Below are 26,302 nucleotides of genomic sequence, written 5' to 3' on the forward strand. Positions count from 1 at the left end.
TTTGCTGCCAAACCAGCCAGTTGGTTCTCTTCCAGTTGGATTCAACTCTGGCCAGTTTCTTCTACTAAATCGTCCCAGGGACACATGATCACTAAAATCTGCCAGAAGGGAAGATTAAAGAATGCTGATAAAGTCATCAGGCAGGGAATGACCATATCTAGAAATGATGGATCCAGCACTTCCCTTGGCAATGTGTTCTAGTAGTTAATAGCTTCACTGATAGAAACATTTGGATGGTAAGATAAAACGTGTGCAAACAGCAGTATAATTTAAGTCTTAGGTGGGCTTACTCAAGTTAATATTACATTTATCCATTTATGACAGCACTAAATAAGCCAACTTCCAGAAAAGCATTCAAATAATGGGGATGTTCAAACAATGGGAGTTCAAAAAAACGTTCAAATAATGGGAGTTCGGCCCAGCTGAGGAGATTCAAAATACAAAAGGACAGAGGTATACTGTCACAAACCATACTCGGGCTGCTTCTCAATACAGACAGACTACTGAGGACAACAAAAACCAAACGCACAGAAACACAAAAAACACCTCAACAATGAGGTCCAGCTGCTTATGAAGTATTTTCCCTTTAAAGCCATCACAAAGTCGATAAAGCCACAGGCATAGCTTAAAAATGGCTAACATGGATGGAGGAAGACGACAAGAAGTTTTAGAACAGCCTTCTAAAAATCAAGTACAAGAGAGCTATGAAATAATCAGTCTGCTGGATCACGGACATTACAGAGAGTGATTAAGATAGACTCTGAGGAGAAATTAAAAGTTTCAGCTTGAATCAAGTGCAAAGTAACCACAGGCTAAACTGTACAAGGTGAGATTCTCTCCCTTCCCTGGCCCCCTGAAATGCATTCCCACCCCCTCTCTCGCACAGGAGGTAACGACTGCGCAGTCGGAGCAAGGCCATTCGGCCTGCCAGCAGGGCGGTAAACCAGGCAGAGCAGTTTCCCCCACATCAGGCAGCTTATCAGCTCTCACCACAGCCTCATAACCTCCAGAGCCAAAGCAAGACAGGGAGAGTAACCGCAAAGCTTCGGCCCTTTGTGGCAGCAGCCTGAAGTTATCTCCAACGAGGCACAGAGCGAAACTGTACCCACAGGATGACTTTCAGAGCAAGTCAGATTACATGCCAGTCAGCCCTACAACAAAGCCTTTCCCAACTAGAGATACAACTTCAGAGTTAAATGATGTGATTCGCCTTTACCAAGAGTGAAAGCTTTATGAAACTAGTGGTTTCATTTCTCAGAGCAGCAAAGATGAAGACTTTTCTCTCCCCGGTCCCAAAAACACATTGCATGGGAATGACTCAAACCATTCTGACAAGTTTGCTCATTGTTCTATTTTTGCATTTTTCCTGAAAAAAAAAAAAAAAAAAGCAGAAACAATGCAGCTTAGGAAAAAGAAAAATGGGCTAAGTTAAGGTATACCAGTACATGTCCAATAAATCCAACTGAACTAAAGTTGTAAGAATCCTTTCCACCAGGCTTTATTTCAGCTAATGCTCTAAATGCACTCCAACTGACGCTGCTTTAAGTAACAACCTCACCTTCCTCTTGCTTCCATCCCATTTTTTTCCAGCCATGAGCTTCCTCTCAATTCCTGCAGAGCCAGCCTGGCTGAAAGCTATTTCAGGAAGACAGGGAAGTTTCAGATGATTCAGCTTGTATAAACAAGGAAAGAGGACAACAATCACTGGCCAGAGCTAAGTGAAGGGTGAGACTTAATTTCAGCACCAGCTTAAAACGCTCAAGCTTCATATACAGTCAAAAACATGTGACTAAGGCTGACCACTTAATAATTTTCTCCAAAAGGTAAAAATTGATGACTTAGAGTCTTCTTTAGATGGTAAGTCAGGCAAATTTCCAGGAACTCTGGAAAAACTGCTTTCTTAATTTTAAAAAAATAATAATTCCAGTCCAGAAAAAATCTATTTACAGTCGCTAAGATGTGGCTGCTGCAGAAGCAGCAACAAAAAGAATAAAGAGAGCGCTCGGTGCTGCTTCATTCCAAAGCCATTTGCATATTTCTCTGCTATCAGAAAGTATCACATTCATGGTGATTTCAGTCCTATTCAGAAAACAGCATGAGCTTAAGCTATTCAAATAACTTAAAATAATACTTTACCTGGTTGAACCAACAAAGGTGATAACACTGATTCTGAATTTCTTAAACAGTAATGTCAAATTTAAACTCTAAAGTTCTACATTCACAAAGCTATTCTGTGCTAAGACATGTGAGCATACAGATCGCTGCTTCGTCCTCCAGTCAGAGCTCCAGCTGCAAGCTTCTCCTGTAACATCACAAGTCAGTGCTGTCCAAACTGATTAAATGACAGCAAAATGCCTTATTTTGGTTTTGAACATTCTCAAGCCAAAGATTTTTTAGCAACAACAACAGAAAAAAATAATATATCATTTTTCAAATATCAGGTTGCAGAGGTTTTTAATATTTCAAAATTAATATTAGACTCAAAGTTATTGCACTGAAAGCAATCCTGACTAACAGCTTGTTATACCTTGATTGTTTTATATGTAATAGACGTTCCTTTAAGAAAAGTTAACTTAATATTCTAGGTGACCTTGCATGATATTCACTTCAGTGCATATCATCCAGGAGTGGAAAGATTGAACTCATTTGGAAGACACATACTGTGACGCTTCCTTCAGTCTGATTTAGGACTCTGGCAGTAGCACGCCCTAACTATTTCAGGAAATGCAGATATGCTGCTCAAAAATGTCTACAATCCTTTGTTTTAGTCGTTCAGGTTTCCTGAAAAAGCAACATTTCCTATTGACTTTATATGAAATCAATTCTGCATATGGCTGGAGCAATAAAACTGAATCCAAGCCCAAAACAGTTGTTGCTATTAGTCAGAGAAAGTAAATATTTGTGCTGGCCTCACAACATTATTCAAATAAATTAAAGTTTATGCCAAGAATCACAGAAAAAATTAGGCTGACATGAACCTATGGAGGTCACCTAGGTGAATATCCTGCTCAAAACAAGGCTGGCTTCGAAATTATGGTACACTTTTATTTAACATAGCAAGCAATCACTCTAGAAAGTAGGTGACTGAACAGATAGTTTTAGTACTTCAGCCCTGCTAAAAATCCTTGCGACAAGAAGCTGAGGGCAATGCAGGAGCAGGTTTAAGCTCACACCATCACAGGGACAAAGCTGCATGGAGCTATTTCTCATCACTGCATGGCTAGGGAGACTGCAAAGGCACAAAGTTAACCTTCGTGGAGCGTGTGGAACTTTTTAGATCACTCACGATCTGACAACTTGGAGTAGAAGAGAAAAAGCAATGCTTACAGACCGGAAAGAAAAAGCTGAATATAATTTAACTACACTGCAGGAGGCTATTTCAAATCTTTTAAAAAGGAACAGAGACAGCTCAGGCAGTGTTTTAAGTGCCCAGGTTGCAAACACGGATCAGACACCCTCTATTAGCTACAGGTCAGCCACTCTCAGCCACCAGCTTTCTGCTAAAAACAGCTACACACCAGAACCACTAGCAAAAAATATATATATATCATTCGATCATCATACCTACTTCTGTCAAGTTGACCTGAGTCACTTTAGGCACTTCTATTGCTCTTCTTTCCTAATAAGTCACTTTTATGAAACTGGGTTAGGGAACTACTGTGCAAGCAGTCACATGCGATAGCGTATCTGCGGAAATAGAACTGACAGACGAGCTCAGCACCAACGGCCAGACAGGGACGGACTGGGGCAATCACCCAGCTTAGCCCCAGACAGCACGGCATACCCAACCACGCATTTTGTGTGCGCATGCAACCAAAAGACACTAAAAAGCTAAAGCAGGGAGACCACAGAGCGAAGGAGGTCAGCAAAGGTGAAGAGGCTTCAAAGGCAAGATGCTATCTAACTGAAACAAAACACTAAGAACTGCTGGGAAAACAAAAGAAAACCGAGGCAGCAAATATAATTACATCCCTGTGTGGAGTTAGTCTTGAACAAAACATCTCTAACGACTCTTCACAACAAGATTAAAGTGGCATCAAAACTTAAAAATAAAAATTAAAATTAAAAAACACACAAAGATGACCAGCACGTGGAATGGCTCACACACGAGGAAAGTAAACACATGAAGATTTCTCAGTCTGAAAGACAAACGGCTACAGGAGATCAAAACGAAACCTGCAAGGTAATAACTACAAGGAAGTCAGCAAGTAAAAAATCTGCAATTTCTAAGAAATACAGAGACATCAGGCTGAGCAAGCAGCTTTAGGGGAGAGAGGGAAAATGCACACAGACAGGAAGCATTCCCTCACACACACACCCCATTCATGTTAAATGCTCTCACTGCCACAGGAAGCTGTGGAGGGCACGAGCCGCATTCCTCCCAGCCCCACTTGTACAAGTCCCTGACGGTCTGTCACTGTCGATTAAAAGATTCAGTCAAACTCCAAACACCTTTCAAAAAGTCCCAAAGTTACCGATTGCTTGCAAACACCTTAGAGAAAGTCCATAAATTACTAATTGCCCGGCAATGGGTGATGAGAGAAAATAGAGACGATCCCATGGCTGACCTGCTTTACATATCCTTTTCATAAACCTACCACGGACAGTGCATCAGCTCTTTCGTTTTCTTTCTTTTGGGGGATAGGGGGAAGCAAGCATGAACCAAGCTGACAGCCTTCAGCATGCTTTCACAGGATTTCTCCTCCACCTTGACCCAAACCCAGTATCCACCAACTCCTTCCAGCCACAGGGCTGTAGTAGCTTAGGCACTGCTCTTCCAAAGGTCAACTTTCCCTCATTTTCCCTTATAGTTTTGTCTAGAATACAAAAAATGATAAGAAAGCACTTTGCTCAACATTGCCAGCCAGCCTGTCAACGTTATGTGCAGCAACAACCCTAATACAGACGAGCTGCTTCATTTAGCAATATCTTGGACTTCTGATTAAGTCATTTTATTCTTCAGTAGCTTACTGTAAATAAAGTTCAACTGCACACTGCATCTGACATATTTCTCGGTAAAAAGGACTCGTATGAAGTCCTTCTCGCTGAAGGACTCGTATTCTTTTTTCTTGACCAGTTACAAGAACAAGCGTTGTAGTAACGTTTCATTAATTCTTGTAATGCTACTAGTGAATATTCAACCTCTCACTGTCCCTGTGATAACACATTAAAAGCATTCAGTCTACTTAAAAAAAAAAAAAAAAAGACTTCTAGATTTTTTTTTGTTGCAACAGGAAGGTGAAGAAAGCAAAAGACTTCATGCAAGTTTAATGCTCAATGAAATTATAAATATATTTGGTCTACAGAAATTGTTTCATATTTGTACTCATTCTGTTAGCAGAGAAGAAGCGTGTCCAGCCTCTTAAAGTATTACACAATTTTTTCCAAAGATGAAACATACCAAATTCAGATACATTAACTCTTGGGAACCACAAATCTGTCAGCACTGATTTTTGCAAATGAAGTAAAGGAAAAAAAGGGTAAAACAGCATGTAGAAAGAGTCCATGAAATTTCAATGTATCACTGTGGTAGTGTATCATCTGTTGCTATAGTATTTCATTCTTAGTTGTGAAGAGACACAAAAATTATTTGTACACTGCAAATTCAGCTCAATCTCCTTGATAATGCCCAAGTTAAACAATCACATCGTTTCTCAACTATAATTAGGAAAATTGCCTGCTATGCAGCTATAAAAATAAACAGGAAAGATGTCATAATGCAACTCTACCTCCCTCTAAATGGTTATCAACCCCGGGTAGCAAACAGAAGATTCAATCAATAAAAACATCTTTCCCCAGAACGTCTGAATGTGTTTTTCCCTTAGATTCATCTACTTTCCATCTATTTGTAGAACCACATATCGAATCCCCATGATTAATGCAGTACAGAAGGCAAAGAATTATAATGACAGCATAATCACATAACAGGGCATCATCAGTGACTTTACACGGTCTGTGTTTGTCACCACCGATAACTTCCTCCTCCTCACCATTGTTCACGTGCTCCTGCAACATTCATTTCCAACATTATAAGAACATAAAAGTCCCTGTTCCGAGGCACTTGGTATTTCTGTCCTTCCACTTTTGGTTCCCCCCGAATCATATTGCCCCTCTGGTACTTCCCCATGAATCTTAGAAATCCATGCATTTGTCAAGTACCTCCACAATTTCCTCCAAGCCATCCCTGACATACAAAACCTCCTTCAGAGGCTGGCATAAAAGACAAACAATCTCTTATCAAGAGCTAGCTCTACCATGACGTCAGTAATAAAGTAATTAAATAACGGCTTCTCAGAATAAACGCAAAGCCATCATTAAATATAGCTAGCGTAGTGCCAACTGAAGTTAGGTCTTTTTCACTCTTATCTTTAGAGACGTTTTACTGTATATTCTTCCCCACTTTTCAGTCGGAAGAACGTAAGGCTTGAAAATTTGAATAAAGGATGAGACCTTGATAGAAAACCCTATTTAAAAGGCTCTGGGATCCTGCTATAATCATTTGCAGACATTTGCCAGCGTTCTGGCAGAAGCACTTCTAACGTAATTGCACAGGCACACAAATTGTTATGGTTATAATAACCCACTCAGTAACAATACTTGACACAGTTTATGGACCCACTCAATTCAGCCACCTATGGAGCAGTAATAACATGCTCACTACTGTAATCAGTAAAGACAGAGAAAGACGACTTACTTAAGGAAGAGTAAAGAAAAAAACTACATCAAACAAGGTTGTACAGTGATCATAGTCAGCCTGGAAACCAGACCAAGACCTTTATTAAAAGGTCTTGGACAATATTCCTAACTGCATACTAATACTTTTAATAATTCAGACCTACTCTATGGAAACCCCCAGGTATTTCACATTTCACCATTACACGGGGTTCAAAACGTTTAATTAGCATACTAAATCTTTACATTATAGGCAGTGTCACCACTGGCCACCGCAATGACCAACGTAAACACTTCTTGCAAGTATGACAACGCAGCTCAGAAAGTACAAAATAGTAATTTCTACCTATTCTGAACCATCAAAAAGTGATTTATTAAAGCTCTGTTTATGTCAGAGCCTGTGATAACGATCTCATTTTACATTTTCAGACCTCATTTTAAGCATGCTTTGAATACTAGATTACTTTGCATTAAAAAAATAAATCACTTCCTTATAATCCCAAGAAACGCAGGTCAGGAGGAGCGCGTATCACTTCACTAACCGCACATTTGATTTGCACGCCATGCGCTTCTTCCCCTCTTTTTATGCATAAGGAGGAGGAAGAAAAGCTACACAAAAACAAGTTTGCTTCCACTTAAAAAGCTTAAACCGTGCTCGTCAATGTGGCAGACTTTTACGCACAGCAGCAGACAAACACACACGCCTCTGGCACAGAACAAGCAAGCTACCACTGTGCACCACCACCCCCCCCCAAGTACATTCAGTGGCTAAAATCATACAGGGCAGTGCAATGAGCAATTAATGTCACACAAGTGAGGGTAACCGAGACAGAGAGGATGGGCAATGGCAACTGGGGGGTGTTGGAATAAAAATACGGGAGTCTGATGAGCAGCATTTAAATCACCCCTTCATTTGTCCCTGTGCAAACACTCCTAAGTTACGGGTTCAGCTGAGCGCAACCGATTGTTTCCAGCACAAACCTGAGCTGGCACATGACAAAAATACATACATCTCAAGCAGCTGCACCTTTTTTTTTTTAAATGAACACCTTGGTGGAAAAATGGGTGAAGTTGAAACCTAGCTAGGGGGAAAAAAAAAACAACAAAACCCTACCACCTCGGAGGGGCTGGATTTGACCAGAGCCGCTTTTACTCTTCGCCTGCTTCCTCCACCGAGCAGCCGGTGGCAGTGCAGGGCTCTGCGGCTCCACAGCCCCCCATAAACTTCAGGAAACCCCCATTTCTCTCAGGACTCCCCCATTTCCCTCATGAACTCCCCAGGGTCCCTCCCTTCCCCTCAAGGTCCCCTCGGGACCTCCCCGTTCCCCTCAGAGACCCTACAGGACCCCAGGCTCCCCTCAGGGCCACTCACTCCCCTCAAAGGCTCCCCCCGTTCCCCTCAGGACCCCTTCAGGACCCCCAGGACCCCCTGCTCCCCTAGGGCCGTCCCTGCTCCCCTCAGGGCTCCCCCAGGACCCCAGACTCCCCTCAGGGCCCCCCCCAAGACGCCTCACGACGCCCCCATTCCCCTCAGGGTCCCCTCAGGGCCCCTCCAGGACCCCCCGCTCCCCTCAGCCCCTCCCCCAGGACCCCTCAGGACCCCCCTGTTCCCCTCACGGCCCCCCCAGGACCCCCTCAGAGCCCCCCCAGCCCAAAAGCCGCTCATTCTCCCACCTGCCGCCGACCCAGCCCCACACAAACCCACCTCTCCGCGGGCATTCCCCCGCCCCAACACGGAGCCGAGCTCCGCTTCCACCTCACCGACCCCCAGCTAGCTCCTCTCCCCTTTTTTTTTGGGGGGGGGGGGAAATCCCAACGCCTCCCCAGACAAAGCGAGGCAGGGAGCAGGCACCCGGTTCGTGTCCCCCCCCTCCCCCGCCGCGCTCACCCATGCTGCGCCCGCCCGCCCGCCCGGCGGGGCTCGGCGGCTGCGGGTCCCGCCGTACTCGCTCAAACCGGGCACGACGGCTCCATGCGGGCCGCTGAGGGCGCTGTGGGGCTGCTGCGGGGCCGGGGGGGGCGGATCGGACCCGTCCCGTCCCGTCCCGTCGCCGCCTTCGCCCCCCCCCCCTTCCCCGCCGCCCGCCTCAGGCGAGCTCCGCCACCGGCGGCACCGCCCCCCTCCCTCCCCGCCCACCCTCGACGGGAGGGGGGGGGGCGCGCCAAATCTCGCGAGAACTCCTCCCCGCGCCGTGCTGCGGTTGCCGGGCAGGATGACGTCACCGCCGCCCTCCCCGCTGTTGCCAGGCGGGGTGACGTCACCGCCGCTGTCCCCTCCACAGGGGCTGCCCCCCCCCCCCCCCCCCCCCCCCCCCCCCCCCCCCCCAGTTCTTACCCCAAAAAACAGCGGTTTTGGGCAACCCACACACACAGCGAGGGGCAGGCTGTGAGGTCGTAGGGTTGAGGTCTTTCCTCCAGGCCCCCTGGGGGTACAGCCCGCTCCCATCCCAGGCTGCCCCTCGCTTTTTGGGGGTGAACGTCCCCTTTCTTAGCTTGGAGTGTGTGTGGGTTCGGGCATTGGTTTCGAGTGGTTTAGGGTGGTTTGTTTTTAGTAAGATGTATTTGTAGAAAGGAGGGAAGAAGATGTATTTCTAGAAAGAAGTATTCAAAGCGGCATCAGGCTGCCACTGTTTAGGGTTTGTTTTTTTGTGGGAAGCGCAGGAAGGGTGAAAACAACTACTTAGAGCTGAGCCGATTTAAAGAAAAACCAGTGACCCCAAGGCCGAAAGGACAAGTAAACACGGTGTGGTTTTGGTGAAAATCAGGGAGTAGAATGCAGCAGGGCTCTCCGAAATGGATATTCTCCATCTTCCCTGCCGCAGACATCCTTGTGTGAATGGCTCAAGAGCCCTTGGAGCCAAGCTGGTGCCAAAATTAGCCTAAAAAGAATGCCAAGTATTTCCAGGAGTCAGCCCTTGCTTAGCATCTCCCTCATGGAATACAACCAGAAAGTGAGTCAGATGAGTACTGAAGCGCAATGTGAAGCATACGGGTGTAAACAAGCCTGTACCGTATCGTAGTGGGATGTTTTATCTCCTTCACTGTGTTTTGATGCAGACTGTGCTTCCATTTCTTCCAACAGCAGAAATCGAAATGTACAAGTGATGGTGAGATTTTCCCTCATGCAGGTACAGTGTTTAAGTCTGATACATGGTTGCATCATGCTCCCTTTAAAAGCAGAATCTGTTTTCCAATCAAAATATAACTCTTCTTTCCCCTGTAGATTTCTGATAGTAACAGCAAGAGGAGAATTGGGACAGGAAGGAAATGTCATCCTTAGAGTCTGACATCACTTCCAACAAAAATTTAGAAACTTCATGGGGGTGAATTATCCTCATCTGTCTTCTCTTTAGGTCGTTGGTTTTTTTGTTTTGTTTTGTTTTGTTTGTTTTTTTCCACTTCTGAAGAATCACATGCTAAAGAAGGATAAAGGACAAGATGAATTGTAAATTTGATCCCATATAGCAATCTTTAACTTTTTGAGACCCACCTCAAGGCTCAGTGTGACTGTACAAGAGGTGATAAATAAAATATTCATTACATACACTGTTTCAGAGAGTTGAAGAAGCTCTGTGTACTCTTCTTTCTGGAAGCTCTTTCCAATTAATTTAAGGTTCACTTTTCCCTTTGGATCAGCCCTGAATACTCACGCTGATATAATGCCACCTTTGCCCTTCTCACTTCAGCCTAGAACATGCTGTGAGGTGAAAGCACTGGTTTTCAGTCCATGCTCTGTGGACAAGCAGGATGCTGGCTTTCTGAAGTTCTCTTTATTTATGTGTCCATGTCTTGATTACTGTGGCCAGGGCTGGCTTAAAGCTTTTTAGCTGCTTGATTGCAAAACTGAAATTTATTCAGTGCCCAGCTACTCTGACCATAGCGCACCAGCATCCAGCCAGCCCTATGTTTCTAGACTCATCTTCTTTCCAGTAGCCCTGAGAAGGAAAAGGGATGGCTGCTGAAGGAGCCGCTGTGTTTGCTGAGCCCAAAAGTCTCCTTTTCTGCCCAGTCCATCATCTGCAACCCAGCGCAGTTTTCTGTTTTAGCAGTGCCTACATACAGCCAGCGCTTCGCTGTGGCAGTAGTCCTGAGTTACGTGGTGCTGAACGGTTGTGTCTGGTCATGCTTCGTTGAGTTTGTCAAGACTTTATTGTTGCTAGTTTTGCAAAAAACACAAGAATTTGCTCATGTGTAACTTCAAACAGCGTCAGGGGCCTATATTTAGTGTTCCTATATGAGTTGGCAATTATAGTACATATAAGGAAAATACATCTGTGCTAGGCTAGTAACTGCTATCACAGCTCAACCGTTAAGCAATACTTATTTACCAATAATTACCTTCTAATTCACCTACACTGAATTTTTTTCCTCACTTTCCACTTCTATAAAGGCTGAAAGCATATAACTAGCCATTTTCACTGGATATTATGGAATGATTGGTATTTATGCTGTCCTTTGAAAATACAGTCTTGGTGTTAAATTGATAGACCTAGAGCTCGTTCTTCCTTTTTATTCAGTCGTTTCTTTCAGTTCAAGAAGAATGTAGAGCCCCGGTATTCTGACTCTGGGGAATTCAATATACATAAAAACGTATTTGTTTCAGATTATTTTCCAATGCAATAAGGTTCCCCAAAATAACTTTGATTATTTTCTTCCTAGGTGGAATTTATTCAACAAAACTTTTGAAACAAATGAAGGAACAGCATTTTAAATTCTTTGTGGTTGAGTTTAGTGGAATATCAGAACATATTGCTTGAATTTGAAAGAGGAATTGTTGTGACATTCACAGATCAAGAAAATATTTATTTACGTACATAGTAACTACCATAATTTTATTTTACAAGAGAGATTATTGCATAGAGGTTGTTATGTAAACTTATGAAATAAAATAAGAATGATACAGTCTGTCATCACTAGAAATGTTTAGTTTTTCCCTTAAAAAAGAAAAAAACCTAGGAATATATAACGATAGGCTCTCTTCCTAGTGCCACAGTGAACGTTTCACTTGAAATATTTTTTGCCACTGTGGGAATCCTAAAATTACTCCATTGCTTCCAGATTAAGAAACCTGAACTTGGAACTTTCAAAACTTCTCCCTAAAGGGCAAGGAATTACAGGAACTGTTTTTTTTGTTTGTTTGTTTGTTTGTTTGTGAACAAAATCATGTCAGTTGCTATCAAGTTAATGTCCTATGCCCATCTGAATAGCACATGTACTGCAATAGTTTTGCACTCCCCTTTAACCAAATAGTTTGTTCCCGAACAGTCCAGATTGGTCAATTTTTTATGCTTTTAACACCATTGCATTTTTCATGACAACAACGTCTTGCATAACTATACCCATAAAAATTGCATGGGAGCATACAGCCTGTAGCACTAAGGAGTTAAACAGTCTTGACTGTAAAATTTCACCTTTCATCTTCTGTAACAGTTTTTATGAGGTAAGATAACATTACTAAAAAAAAAAAAAAACAGTTTTCTGTTTCAGAAGTTAAAAAATTATTTAGATGAGAAAACTCCCTCTGCTGGTTTGAAGAAGAAGCAGACGCATTTCATTTCCAAAAATACAGATTGTGGGAAAATATTCATTCAGCATGCACACAGTATTTTTCATTCATTTCATAATCATTAGAGATTGAACCTGCCTGTTCAATCTGCCTGTTTTGAAGGAGAGAAAGAAAGAAAAAGAACGAGAGGGAGAACGAGAGAAGAAAGAGAGAGAAAAAAGGAAAGGAAAGGAAAGGAAAGGAAAGGAAAGGAAAGGAAAGGAAAGGAAAGGAAAGGAAAGGAAAGGAAAGGAAAGGAAAGGAAAGGAAAGGAAAGGAAAGGAAAGGAAAGGAAAGGAAAGGAAAGGAAAGGAAAGGAAAGGAAAGGAAAGGAAAGGAAAGGAAAGGAAAGGAAAGGAAAGGAAAGGAAAGGAAAGGAAAGGAAAGGAAAGGAAAGGAAAGGAAAGGAAAGGAAAGGAAAGGAAAGGAAAGGAAAGGAAAGGAAAGGAAGAAGAGAAGAGAAGAGAAGAGAAGAGAAGAGAAGAGAAGAGAAGAGAAGAGAAGAGAAGAGAAGAGAAGAGAAGAGAAGAGAAAAGAAAAGAAAAGAAAAGAAAAGAAAAGAAAAGAAAAGAAAAGAAAAGAAAAGAAAAGAAAAGAAAAGAAAAGAAAAGAAAAGAAAAGAAAAGAAAAGAAAAGAAAAGAAAAGAAAAAAAAAGAAAAACAGAGCATTTGCTTTGTACATAAAAACTGTAACAATTTCTATTTTCAAAGAGGGGAAAAATTAAGGTTGCACAATAACATTCAAGCCTATTAATTCTATTATTTCATTTACCTTTGCGTGTGTGTGTTTCTCTTTTTTCATTAAAGAAGCAAAGCCAACTTTCTCTTTCTTTTCTTCTTACCCCCCTAACAGATACTCCCTTATGTGGAATCTTAGCAGTTACGCAGGGCCCCTAGAAAGGCTGGAACCTTTGCAGCTATGGCACAGCTCCCTCCATCCAGGTAAAGAGCAACTAGTCATGGTCTATCTTGTGTGGAACATTGCTAAGGGTGGAGAAGAATACTGTGTTACTGCAAATAGCTGGTGATATTAAGGAATTGTGGGTGGCATTTCCCCCACAATCAAGATAATTATTCAGTAGAACTGTATTTTTCAAACCATGTGGATCACTGATGATCTATGAGAACTCAGGAACTGGTCTGGAAAATAACTGAAAATGGCTTTGTGAGCTATCTGCCACCACATCACCACACACTGAACAAGCAAGCAACCAAACCGGAGGAAATAACATGACCACTGGAAGATTATCCTAATTCTAATTGTCTATAAGTGGAAGTTGTTGTGGCAATACCGCAAAAATGGTTTGTTGGTTATTGGTCAAATTCTTGGTTGGAAAAGGCTGAGGAACATCAGAAGGTGTAAACAAACTCTTCTGTCCTCGGTTTGAAATTTAACTTCTTTTAACCTATTTCCTCCATTATCATTAACATTGTGAGTCAATCCCATTCTCTTCTCTATAATCGGTTCTAGTCTTGACTAGTAAGTACTGTTTTAAACTGTCTTATTCATTTGCCTCATGGCAAATATTCCTATGCCTTGCTCCACTTTGCTGGGCTAAGCACAAGGCAGGGAGCCTGGACAAGTTTCAGTTTTGTGGCCTCAATTTGTCGGTGCAAAAATGCTTCCTACAAACTGATTTGTTGTAGATGACAGCTTGTTCAGGTACTAAATACTTTTAAAATTCTGAATTAAGAAATGTCACTTTTGTTTAACAGGTATGAAGTAAAATACTTGTAACTGTGAAATCTTGAAGGAAGAGAATTAGGGCGAAGGTATACTTGAAATTCAGGCTAAGTATGGGCAACAATTAATCATGTTTCTGCCACAAGGCCATTATAACAGTAAACTGAAAGACTAGATACCCTGATGGTAGCTACATTTTTCTTCCATATCTCTTTGGAGGATTTGATTCATTTACATTGGGCAATTGCAACCAATTAATACAAAGCTGCAAACAGCAGGGAGTTTCTGGAGAGGCTCCATCTCCAGTCATCCTGATAAAAACCATTACACATGGACACATAGTCATAAACAGTGTAACCATGTGTATAACCATTCATGTAGTTTCAAAGATATTCTTTTTGATTTAAATACAGGGGAGTTTTCATCTCCGCAGTTCGGTTGTAGTGCATCACACTGTACTTAAAAAGTTGGGGGGGGGGGGGGGGGGGAAGCTGTGCTTTTTTTTCACTTTTTTTTTTTCCTCTAATAAGCAGCCACTTCCCTCCTTCCCTTTCAGGTACATTTGGCATTTTGCATTTGTATTAAGTTCCTTTGGCAGGCACTGCTTGCAATTTCCTTATATTAACATCTAGCACAAAGAAATCTCATCTTCAGGGTTCAACGGGCTAATGGTTTCCTTAGGCATTTGAATAAATCAACAGCTGTGGCCTTCAGCCATTTTGTCTTACCAAAATAAAAGTAGCTGAAAAACGGCTTGTTATTGTGGCAGTTCTCACATGAGCTCCGAGAGAGGGATAAAGAAGCCTTTTCTCTGCAGAGAATGCTTCACACACAACATAGAGTATTACAGACGTAATTCTTTCACTCCATTGGTAGTAGCAATGTAGTTCTAATTGCAGTGATATGAAGAAAGTGTGCTCAGGAGGTAGTAAGTTTTATTAAACCATTTGAAACATCATAATGAAGACTTGTATCACTGTAATTCACACATTATTATTAAATATTATTAATATTATTATTAAATATCATGCATAATATATTAAAGTACATTTCTGTGCCACAGATAAGACAGAGAATGTCAACAGAAAGTGTTCATGTATTCAAATACAAATACAGTGATATGTACACGACCCCTTTGTGCTATAAGCATGGTGCCAAGAGCAGCTGGGTTGAACAGCTCGCTGCCACCGTAAATGGCAAGTGTCACTCCTTGACATGAAACTTCTGCTCCTGTCCCTCTTGCTCTTGTGCTACTTCTGGTGCTTTCTGAGGTTTTTACTCAGCCAGTTCAGCTTGCAAACCCAGCAGGAAACTTTTAAGGCAGTGATTTGTTCAGTCTTCAGAGCAGGTTGAACTTGCAATTAAACTGTGTTCAACTATAATTTTAACAATTACAAATCAAACCAGCCTATCACCAACAAGACTGATCAGGTGCAGAAACTCTGCACGTGTTACTTGTATTAGGGGAACTATTTCCAATATGATTGTCTTGTTCTCTTGTTGTTGTTTTATTTTTGTTTTCTTTTTAATGGAAGTGCAGAAAAGCTCCACCCTGCAAGCTCCAGGACATGAAAACAATATTCTCTATAGTGATCTGCTATAGAGGACTCCAGGGAGCCTTTTGGAGAAAGGGATGTGGAATTATCTGTATGTTTACATTTTCCGTATTGATTTTTCTAAGCTGACAATGCAATGAGTAGTGCATTTTCATCAATACCACAATCTGTGACAGAGAGGTCAGGACAAAGGAGTGCAAACATAATTGTCTATTGCTTCGTGTTTAAGCTTAACTCAGTGCCTCTTCTCTCTTCATCAGCAAACAATGTAAGATTATCATTAATTTTCGTGAAAGTGACAAGCCTTTTTGTGAGTGCTCTTCAGCCTCTTTTGAGTTTATAAATAGCATTCCCAAGGGACAGCTGTGAAATGACCCAAACTGGCCAAACACACGGTGTTTAGAAAATTCTATACTAAAATACCACTTCCCCTGACAATTACACATCCTCGCCTTATTACACTAAATGAACTCTGGGTTGTGCTCTTATAATCAGTAGATGTTTTTGTAAGAGTCTATAACTATTTCCAGAATGCTAAGAAATTTCACAAAAAAAAGTTTCCTGCATTTTTTGGTTCTGAAAGTTATCGACTAAACTGCAATTGACAAAACCATTGGGCATTAACATGGAAATAATGACCATGTCAAGAAAGGACACATATTTCCCCATCCCCAGACAAGCCAAAACATATCAAACAAAGGGTCGAAAACCAAACAAACGGTCAAATAAAAACAGAATTCTGGCTAGATCTAAAAACTATGAAATATTTTCAGTTAGCTCTTCTCTTAGTGAGGTACTTGTGGCTGTGAAGATCTTTATTTTGTGGGGTTCCCTTGTTAGAGCTTTGGAGGGTTTCACTGTTTCATTTATTTATTTATTTATTTATTAAGTTGTCATGCAGAGTAGGAACTTAGATATTTATCTACATTCCTGCAGGCTTGTATATCCTCTCCCCTGGGACACTGGTGCCTGCTGCCAACAATGCACATCAGGTTTTCTAGTGAGACAGCAAGCTCTGCCTAACAGACTGAGCACTTCAGAAGCACCTTATTGCTTTATATCTTCCCTCCTAATAAGCATTGGGGATTATTCGTTTTAACAGAAAATGGGTTTTCTGCTTCACTCGCTTGCTGCAAGTGGAAAATGTTGACTCTATTTCTGTTTTAACAGTTATCAACGTTTCAGCCCAAAGGAGAAAAAACAGCCCCATTCTGCTTTCAGAGACAGTGAAGTTGCAGAAGCAAAGAGTTTGGATTTATGTCTTGACAAGTACAATGATTTTCAGTTCCAATTTTAGTGGGACCATGAACTGAGATTTTTTTCTGCTTTTCCCAATTAAAACGTGAAGAATTGTAGGCTTTATGTGTACAGTCATAGAAAAATATTTATATATATATATATAAAAAAAGAATTATAAGGAGTAATTTTTGTTGTATTGTTTGAAATTGCCCTTGCTCATCAGAAGATGTGGAAGGGGAAGTGTGACAGAAATTGGGAGTATTCTCAAGCCACAATATCTCAGTCACCAAAAATGTATCACCAGATATACTTACAAAACTGATTATTATTATTTTATCCCCAAGGAAACATTTAACTAACTAATCGGCCAATTTGCGAGTCAATTACTCATAGATAGGGCTGAGGATAATTCACACTCTTCCCACCAAAAATTGAATCCTTTAGCTGGCACCCTCCCAAAAACACCCACTCAGAGAACAGGCTGCAGACACGATGTTTTCTATTCTTTCTCACTTCCCCGTCTGTTTTATTTCCAGCCCAGACTACTTGAAAGTCAGCGTACCTTCCTGAATCTAATTAATCCTTCTGTCTTGGCCCTTCCCATCAAATTCCTTCCTTTTTAGAAATTCCAGTTTTAATTTGTTCCAGAGCTCCTCCTGTTCTCAGGAACTCCCAATCCCTCTTCATGACCTTGTGTGACAAACAAGCACAAAAACAATAGTATTGTTTAGCCCCACCAATCTGCTAAAAGACCATATTTTTTCAGCGTGAGGTGTTACACAACAGGATCGGTCTGATATAAGGACAGATGGTAATGTAGGATTGGCCAGAGGCAATTTCCCACCTCAGAGGGCCATTTTCGACATCAGTTAATCAGATCTCTCTCTTGTAGGAAATCAGAATTCCCAAACTTACTCTTGTTCCTGCTTGAAATTACAGCAACGTTTGTAAGGAACATTCTGGAAAACACGTGCTTCTGGAAAAAAAAAAAAAAAAAAAAAGTTTCAAATGCCCTATGTTTTTCTATCAGTGCTGAAATTTGTCTCATGGCATGAGTTATATTAGAGCTGGTGGTCAAATGGATGCAGGAACATCCATGTATGAAATCCACTCTTGTTGTAATTGTCAGAAAAGTGCTAATATCTATGCAGAAATTTCAGAAAAGTGCAGCATGTTATCCTTCGTGTACCCAGCCATTTCAGTCACTGACGGGAATATTGTTTGGAATTTTGAAACACAGCAAATAAAGGCTCATTTCACCTGATTTTAACTGTATGCTTTGGGGCTAATCTGCTCATGTGGTTCCATTTGATAATCCATGGTAAGGAAGAAGCAGGCACTGATAGGAAACACTTCACTGGATCCTAAAATAAGTGCCTAAAACATGAGTGATACATTGTCCTGGAGAGGTGCCAGCATCACTCTGGCAGTTGTATAGGGAACCCACACAACTAGCTCAGACTTAAATGACTGAAGTTTGACAAAATGAATGCCATTATTAGAGCAGATGGATACATATTCCTCTTACGTCATCTCTGTATTATTTTTGCCTTATTCTGTTAATAAAATATTTTCTGTGCAAACAAAATCAGTACTGCATTTTGGACAATTTAGACTTAGATTTAGTTCAAGTTTTTGGAGGTTGCTTCATGTACCCACAAGTGAGACAAGACCTAGACACAGCTGCTTAAAGAGGAAGTCTTAAAGTGGAAAGAACACAATAAAATACTGGCCTAATCCAACCACTCTCATACTATTTTAAGCTTCTTGGTGTGACAGTGAATAGTTTGAAGTGCACGGTCCTGCACCGGTCCTGCATTTAAGCCAATGGTGAGAATTTACTAGTTTGAAATAATAAATAATGAGAAGAAAAATCTGAGAGATGTGATTGGTATATCCACTAATATAATGCAGCCACCAAAATGACAAATATAGTTTATGTACAGTTACAGGCTGATCTTTTTCTTTATACTTCACGGGCTTCTCTATCACATTTGCCTTTGACAAATGAATCCAAATATTCAGGAGTGACTGCAATATAGCACAAAGATGCCTGAGCAACCTTAACATTTCCAAATCTGAGTATTGGTGGCAGCAGCGTAAAGATCAGAATGAGCTAGATAACTGCTGTCTCCAACGGTTTCTCATCATCCCACTTTCACCCTGTTCCTCTCCTTTTCAGGAAGGACAGTCTTCAGACTGTCAGAAGGGCATCCCTAAAGAGGCAGGTAGAGGTGCAGACCAGTGTTAAGGAGTGAAGCTCTTTTTCCCTAAAGCAAAAAGAAAAAAGAAAAGAAAAGAAAAGAAAAGAAAAGAAAAGAAAAGAAAAGAAAAGAAAAGAAAAGAAAAGAAAAGAAAAGAAAAGAAAAGAAAAGAAAAGAAAAGAAAAGAAAAGAAAAGAAAAGAAAAGAAAAGAAAAGAAAAGAAAAGAAAAGAAAAGAAAAGAAAAGAAAAGAAAAGAAAAGAAAAGAAAAGAAAAGAAAAGAAAAAAAAAAAAAAAGGAAAAGAAAAAAAGAAAATTAAAAAAAAAAAGGAAGAAAAAAAAAAAGAAATAAAGAAATGAAATCTTGTATCAGCTTTGGCTGTATTCCCATGATATGAACCAGGCGAATTACCACCCCAGCTCAGAAGAAATGCTTGAACAGTGCTATTTGACAGCTGCTGATTAACCTGTGTGGTCTAGCAGCAAAGTGATAGGTGCCATACAGAAGCCAGACACTTGAACTGTCACCACTTGTGCAGGCTGGTGGCCTGGAGTATCTGTTTCTGTGGGGCTGCCAATCCAGCATCTGTCAGTAGCATGTAGTTCATAGAGGAAACAAAGGGAAGTCCCAGTGACACATCGTCCAGCTGCAGTCCCAAAGAAGTGTCATAGGAGGGCAAGAGAATGCCTCTTCTGTAATGAAAAAGTGGGTATTATTACAAGGCACATAAAATATGCACGGGGCTGAATTTCACCTCTACCAAAGACAGCGGACACTGTATATATATATATGTAACTGAAGGAAGCTCTGGAGTTTTGCTCTGCAAGTCTCGTGAAGAAAGCAGTAGTAGGATAAGTGCCACGGATGCATGTCATAACAGCACTGTAGCTTCATTAGAAACGATGATGCATTAGATGTAGTAATCTCATTCTTTTCCACTCCCAGGCTGTGTTTGCTATCTCCAGGGAGGGAGATAGGAAAAACACGAGCCGTGATGTCATTTTTGTGTGATAACTTCTTGTCTTAGAACAGGAGAAGCTCCTTGTTCCTTCCATTTCCTTATCTCTGTAATTACAACAGCACTGCCTTATACAGTCTTCCATTTCTTATTCCTGAACTTCATCTCTATGTCTCTTGTCATGTGTTCGATGTTTTTGTAAACAGATCTTATTCTCTGTCAGCTCATGCCACATTCTCTCCTCCTCTTCATTTCCACATACACTATTTGATTTTGTTTAAATTTTGTAATCATTTTATTAACTCCATAAAATCGTTCAAAGGGATCAGTTTGCCAAAGAGACGGTATTTAATCCACAGGATTTTTCTGTGTGGCTTGCCTATTTGTAGGGGATGACAATAACCTTTGTAAAATGTCTTAAGTTGTTATTTGGTTTTGAAGGACTGGTTTTACACCTCTTGCTTTAAAAACCCACTGAAGTAATTTCCCTGAAGAGGTTATAACAGTCACAAATATAGCTTAGTAGCCTCTGGTTTTGGCCACCTAACTGGTTACTTTATAAATCACCTGGTTTTCATATCCTAACTTCAGCAGCCTACTTCAGATATTGCAGATATTGGATCCGATCACTGCAGTAGAGGGGCAGTACCAGAGTAGAAGAGTAGAAAGTCCATGGTCTGCGACGAGAAAGGAGCTCCAGGCACAAAGGGAAACCTGTGAGAACGTGAAAAGACAGGTCAGAAGAAGGAGAAGGCTGTTAAGGAGTTATAGCCAATACAGCAAGCACAAGGCAGGCAAAAAAAATGTCTTTTCCAGGAAATGAGCACAAGTATTCAAGAGGAAACTTACCCCACACATGGTCTTTGTACCAGTTAGATCTGACATAAGGCACTGATCCATAACCCTGATGCGTGAGGCTTAAAGAAGAAGGGGAACCCTGTTTCCTTGCAGTGAAATCAGATAGGAAGACTTTAAATTGTTTGACTTTGTTTATTGTTTGACTTTGGGAAAGGTACGCCCAGTTATTACATGCTACTCTGTTTTTCTTTTCTTCTCCACCTTTAATAAGTTACTATCCCCTTCAACACTGTGATTCATTATTGTGACGGGAAAGGAAATATTCCCAGGTGTCTGGGCTGGAGCTCAAACTGAGCCTCAGAGATCATCAAAGCCAGACCTTATGGCTGCCACTTAGGTCGTTCCAGAAGCATTGCAGACAAGCTGATAATACTTTTATACCTTGTATTTACTTGGGTGTAGGCAAATGCTGCAAGCTGTGCTAAACACTGTGAAAGCAACACCTCTCCCTCCAAAACTTTGTGTCCAAATAGTGGGAAATGGCATGGGGCAGCAATTCTTCATTCCAAGAAGTACAACAAACCAGTCCTAATTCAGCCCAGGTACAGAACGCAAAGGAGTTTATGAAAAAGAGGGAGCCAGCCACAGACATAGTTTAGAAAAGCAGAGGAGTTTAGCCCACTAGGATCTAGAGGCTGTAATTTCCTCCTTCAAAGCACAAAACAACAGCCCCAGAGTGTAGTTTATCTGCAAAGTCTAGTAACATTATTTCCCTGTGACAAAACATATCATTGTTATACTGACAAAGTTTCTTTTGTGCCCCTGTGTTTTTTCTACAACAGATATTTATAGAAATTATAGCCGCAAAGCTGCCAAAAGCACTTCCTTTAAATTACGTAATTTGCCTATCTCCCTTCCAGTATCACGAGGACCTACTCACACGCTTCCCATTCCTTTTGAGACCTTTATTTCACAAGTTAGAAGAGCTCTGTTACCATACGCTGCACATGTGCTCAAAGAAAACATTGCAGTTGCGAGAAGACTGGCACAGAAACTAACAGACAGAGATTAATTAAAATGATAACTGTGATTCACATCATCAAGGGTGTTGTGTTTTTTTTTTTCAGATCTTTAAAATGTTTTCTTGTGCACGTTTGTCTCCTAACAATGTCACGAGCATGCATGTTCTGTGCTATAGGTTTGTCACATGGCAGAAGTGTACGTGACTGTAGCCTCTCTTTACAAAATGGTTTATGCACCCACCTCACGCAACATTTTCACGTTAAAGCAGCTGTGCAGTTTTCCCATTTAGGCCTGGGTTATGCTCACCCTTACTGATGAGGCAAAGCAGCCAGGAGGTCTGGGTGTATTCCCAGCAAAATTAGCTAGTTCAGAATACACATCACTCTGAAATAAAGCTAATTTGCCAGAGTGAATTTTATATCCAACTAAGCATGAAGTGGTTGATTACAGTACTCAAGAGGAAAACCTGTGAGATAAAAAGTTGTTCTAATCTGCATTGTAGTTATTAAGAAAACATCCACTCATTTTAGGGGGAATGGGTTTAGCACTTAAGTGTGCACGTTGTCTGGAGTCCAAAGGAAATTGAGATACAAGCAAAAGGTAAAAAAAAAATGTGGAGAGCATGTTATATAGTAAGCAATCTCAGGAGCTCCTGCTGTGCCCTTTCCTTGCCTGCCTTTGATGTTGGATCTTCCATTTTATTTGTACAGACTTGATCCCGCTGCCATTGAATTCAGTGGAAAACTTCTCATTGACTTTGATATTGCAAGAACTGACTTTATGTTATTACATGGCCTTTTGGAAGCAGTTTGATACTTCTGTTGTGTGATAGGATCTCGAGGCTCTTCCAGTGAAGGAAGAAAACAGAACCAGGACCGTGTTACTTGCGCTAGCTTTCTGCTCCAGGCAGGTGCAGGGACAGGAGGGGAGCTGCACTCCCATTTCCCTTTTGATGTCCTTTCTCCTCTTTCCACCAAAATGCCAAAAAAGATTAGAACAATGGTGGCTTTAACACATCCCACATTCTGCTAGCCTGCAGCCTACTCTGCCTGGTCCCGAGTCCCCTTTGGGAGTCTGAGTCACCGGCAGGGGGATGTTAATGAGAGAGAGGAACCCAAAATCACACTGGCCCACATATTTAACGCGGTCACAGAGTATGGCAGTAGCACAGTATTTTTGATGGGGAAAGGGGTAGTGCCTCACAAAGTTCAGGCAATATCACCCGTTGCACATATAAGGCAGCATCCTGCCACTTCGCAAAGAGGTGATATTACTTCTTGTGCAGATAGCCACAGACAAAAGATATGACACATGATTTGCAATTTATAATTGCTAGAGAAGAAACTTGTCACCATTCTTCCCCCCAGTAAGGAAGAAAAAACCACCAGCCATCAGCCTGGGGGAAAAAAATAAATAATAATAGTAATAATTTATTATGTCCAGCTTGCATGATCCTCAGCTCTCACAAAGAAAAGAACAACCTTCCTTGAATTTGGTGGACAGTGGTGGCCTACAGGGGTGGCCTCCCCAGAATGAACCATCACATCACCGTCATTAGAGCCCAGGGTGGTGATTAACCGAGGACTGAGTCCTGCTGAGTCCACTCACAAAAGCAAAGTGAGATTTGGCCCTAATCTGTACAGCTATTTCCTGAGTGAGGTTTACAGAGCTATAGCAAGGACTGGAAGTGCCAGCGGAGCCTGGCATGTCCCAGCCCCAGCTGTGGCTGCTGCCATCGCTGTCCCACAGGGGACAGAAAGCTGTTAAAAACATCCAGTTGTGGCTTTGGGACTTTCTAGCAACATCAAACACTTCTAATTTAACTTGGAACTGAGGTGATTTCCCAACACAAATATTCTGGGCTTGAAACCTCTCCCTTAATTCCTCTTTCGTTAATTCATTATCAAATTAGGGTGTTTTTTGTAGCAGATGAAGCAGCTTACATTCACAACTGCAAAACACCGATTTAAAAATAGTAAGAAGAAATGTGATAGCCTGAATACAGGGTGTCTGCTTGGAGAATAAACATGTCTCCAGTGTTAGCTCAGCTTTTAAAACAAACTAATAATTGCTTCCAGAGATAAAATATTTGCAAGCTATTATTCCAGCACTGTTTCATTAAAGAGAAGGAAACACAGCTGTCTCTGGAGCAGGCAGATGGCAACGTAGAAAGTTGTGCTCCATAATTAGGCTTCAAGAACTGTCAGGTACCTGCTTCCCCTCTGACAGCTCAATATGAAAACCACATCAGCTGGGCATTCATCCATGCTGCTGTTGCCCAAGCCATCCAAAAGGGGATGTGAATTCGGTAATTAATTTCTGAGAAACACCCTGCTTCTGTCTCTGAAAGTGAATAACCTGGAGAGACAGAGTGTCTTGGATGGAGAACACAAGCTTGCAAGTTATTTAATTTTATATATTTATATTTGAATATTGTGCCTTCTTCAAGAGAAGCTGAAGGGGAGGGACAGTGTTTCCTAGCTCATGTCCTTACGCAGGGCCTTGGTACTTCTTGAAAGCGGTTGCATCTCTTCAAAGCACCTGGTCCTGTAGCTGCTAAAATTACAGCCAGTGGAGCTGCTTCAACCCAGGACAGGTCCTTGACTGGGGACTATCTGAAGATAGGAGTTAGCACGTTGCTTTCTAGAGACTTCTCTAGGATTATGCAATACAACATATTACTGACCCTTGCTGTCTACAGAAACAGCCCTCACACACAGCAGCATTTCCAGTCGTGGTTTTAGTCCAGTTTCTCCTGTTCTCAACATAATTTGGAACAATTTCACACTAAAAATAACCTGGCAGGAAAAAATAACCAAAACAAAGAACTCAAGCAAGTCATAAATCTACATCGTTTCCCTCCCGAGGGATAGTAATATTGTGATATGGCAACAGGCCGCAGCAGTCAATTGCCTCACGTCTACAATGCAAACACACCACATCCGAAGGGCACTTGTGTTCACAGTGGCACAGTCGAAAGTTGCCTACCAGAGCTCCATGCCAGAGCAAGCTGGGCAAAAATTACGTTTAAAAAATGAGCAGCTTCGTGGCCCTGAAGGGGACAGCAGAAGCACGCGGCCTGCTTCTCCGTGTTTCATGTTTTCAGTGGCAACCTGGTGCATGTGATCCCAGGATTACTCACACACTTCACAATAAGCTCTTGTCTGGATTAAACCTCTAGGCACCTAATTTTTCACCAAGGGCTTATTTGGAATTTAGGAAATAAGCAACCTTGGCAGGGCCAATTCTCTACGTCCATGTAACATAATGACAATGCTGTGTTCCCCTTAGGACACATACAAAGGCAATGTCTGCCTTTTGTAAGAACCCCACTGCCCAGATCTCGTGCCCAAAAGGAACATGTCATATTCCAGGTGCAGCTTTTTCCTGAAACGCTCTGAATTCCCACCTCACCCTGCCATCAAGTAGATCATCTCAACAGAGACTCCTCCACCACCTCTGTTAAACTAAGGCCCTTATGCACGCATGTATGCACCATGCATGCATCTGGCAAGACAACAGGCAGAAAGGGAGAGAGAGAGAGAGAGAGAGAGAGAGAGGAGAGAGAGAGAGAGAGAGAGAGAGAGAGAATCATAAAATCATTCAGGTTGGAAAAGACCTCCAAAATCATCTGGTCCAACCATCCCCCTACCACCAATGTCACCCACTAAACCATGCCCCTAAGCACCACGTCCAACCTTTCCTTGAACACCCCCAGGGATGGTGACTCCACCACCTCCCTGGGCAACCCGTCCCAGTGCCTGACTGCTCTTTCTGAGAAGAAATGTCTCCTCATTTCCAACCTGAACCTCCCCTGGCGCAACTTGAGGCCTTTCCCTCTAGTCTTATCACTGGTTACCTGTGAGAAGAGGCCGACCCCCTAGCTCCCCACACCTTCCTTTCAGGCAGTTGCAGAGAGCAATAAGGTCTCCCCTGAGCCTCCTCTTCTCCAGACCAAACGCCCCCGGTGCCCTCAGCCGCTCCTCACAGGACTTGTGCTCCAGGCCCTTCACCAGCTTCGTAGCCCTGCTCTGGACATGCTCCAGGGCCTCAATGTCCTTCTTGTACTGAGGGGACCAAAACTGAACACAGTACATGTGCGGCCTCACCAGAGCAGAATACAAGGGGACGATCATCTCCCTGGTCCATTTAAAGGGATGGTCCTTACTGGTGGTCTTAGGAGCCTGTCTGCTGTGTTTTATGTGAATCCATAAAGCCATCACTTGGTAAAGAGCAAAGAGGCCTTCAGGCAGCTCTTATACTTATTGTGAGTCCTGCTGGTGGTTACCATCCCAGCGTTGATCTGGAACCTTCCCCATGTTGGACGAGGCTCTGGGCAACCTGGTCTAGTGGGTGGCATCCCTGTCCATAGCAGGGGGTTGGAATTGGATGGGCTTTAAGGTCCCTTCCAACCCAAACCATTCTGTGATACTATGATTCTATGATCTAGCACGCAGATAATTTGGGCATTGTGAATTCCGCTCCTAAAACATCAGTTGCTGCAACTTGCTTTTCCAGATGTGTCTTAGGAACTTGCAGTGGAACGCAAGCCAAGTCCTTTAGATTCCTAAACTACTGCCTTACCCCTGTTCCTGCCGTCTTGTACCCTCTCATACACAGGCT

At 42.0% G+C, this 26,302-nt stretch overlaps 1 protein-coding gene and 1 long non-coding RNA gene across 5 annotated transcripts in view; one reads left to right on the forward strand and one right to left on the reverse strand.

The window, feature by feature from the left end:
* The window catches only part of CD2AP (CD2 associated protein), a 75,872-nt gene extending 67,143 nt beyond the window's left edge, over nt 1-8,729 (reverse strand). Inside the window, exon 1 of the mRNA XM_066995041.1 lies at nt 8,561-8,729. Coding sequence (XP_066851142.1) covers nt 8,561-8,564 — 4 coding nt within the window. The 5' untranslated portion in view covers nt 8,565-8,729. The remainder of the gene's footprint in view (nt 1-8,560) is intronic.
* Nucleotides 8,730-9,002: 273 nt separating this feature from the next.
* On the forward strand, nt 9,003-19,195 carry LOC106044488 (uncharacterized). 4 transcript variants are annotated; one of them, XR_010830678.1, is made up of 5 exons: nt 9,003-9,623; nt 9,755-9,800; nt 13,071-13,159; nt 13,934-13,990; nt 16,628-17,034. It is a non-coding gene; the product is annotated as an uncharacterized lncRNA (long non-coding RNA). The 4 variants fall into 4 exon arrangements; XR_007163949.2 differs by lacking the exon at nt 9,755-9,800; XR_007163951.2 differs by lacking the exons at nt 9,755-9,800; nt 13,934-13,990; nt 16,628-17,034 and adding an exon at nt 18,879-19,195.
* Nucleotides 19,196-26,302: the final 7,107 nt, after the last annotated feature.

The sequence above is a fragment of the Anser cygnoides genome, chromosome 3 (genome assembly GCF_040182565.1).
Source record: "Anser cygnoides isolate HZ-2024a breed goose chromosome 3, Taihu_goose_T2T_genome, whole genome shotgun sequence".
Lineage (NCBI taxonomy): Eukaryota > Metazoa > Chordata > Aves > Anseriformes > Anatidae > Anser > Anser cygnoides.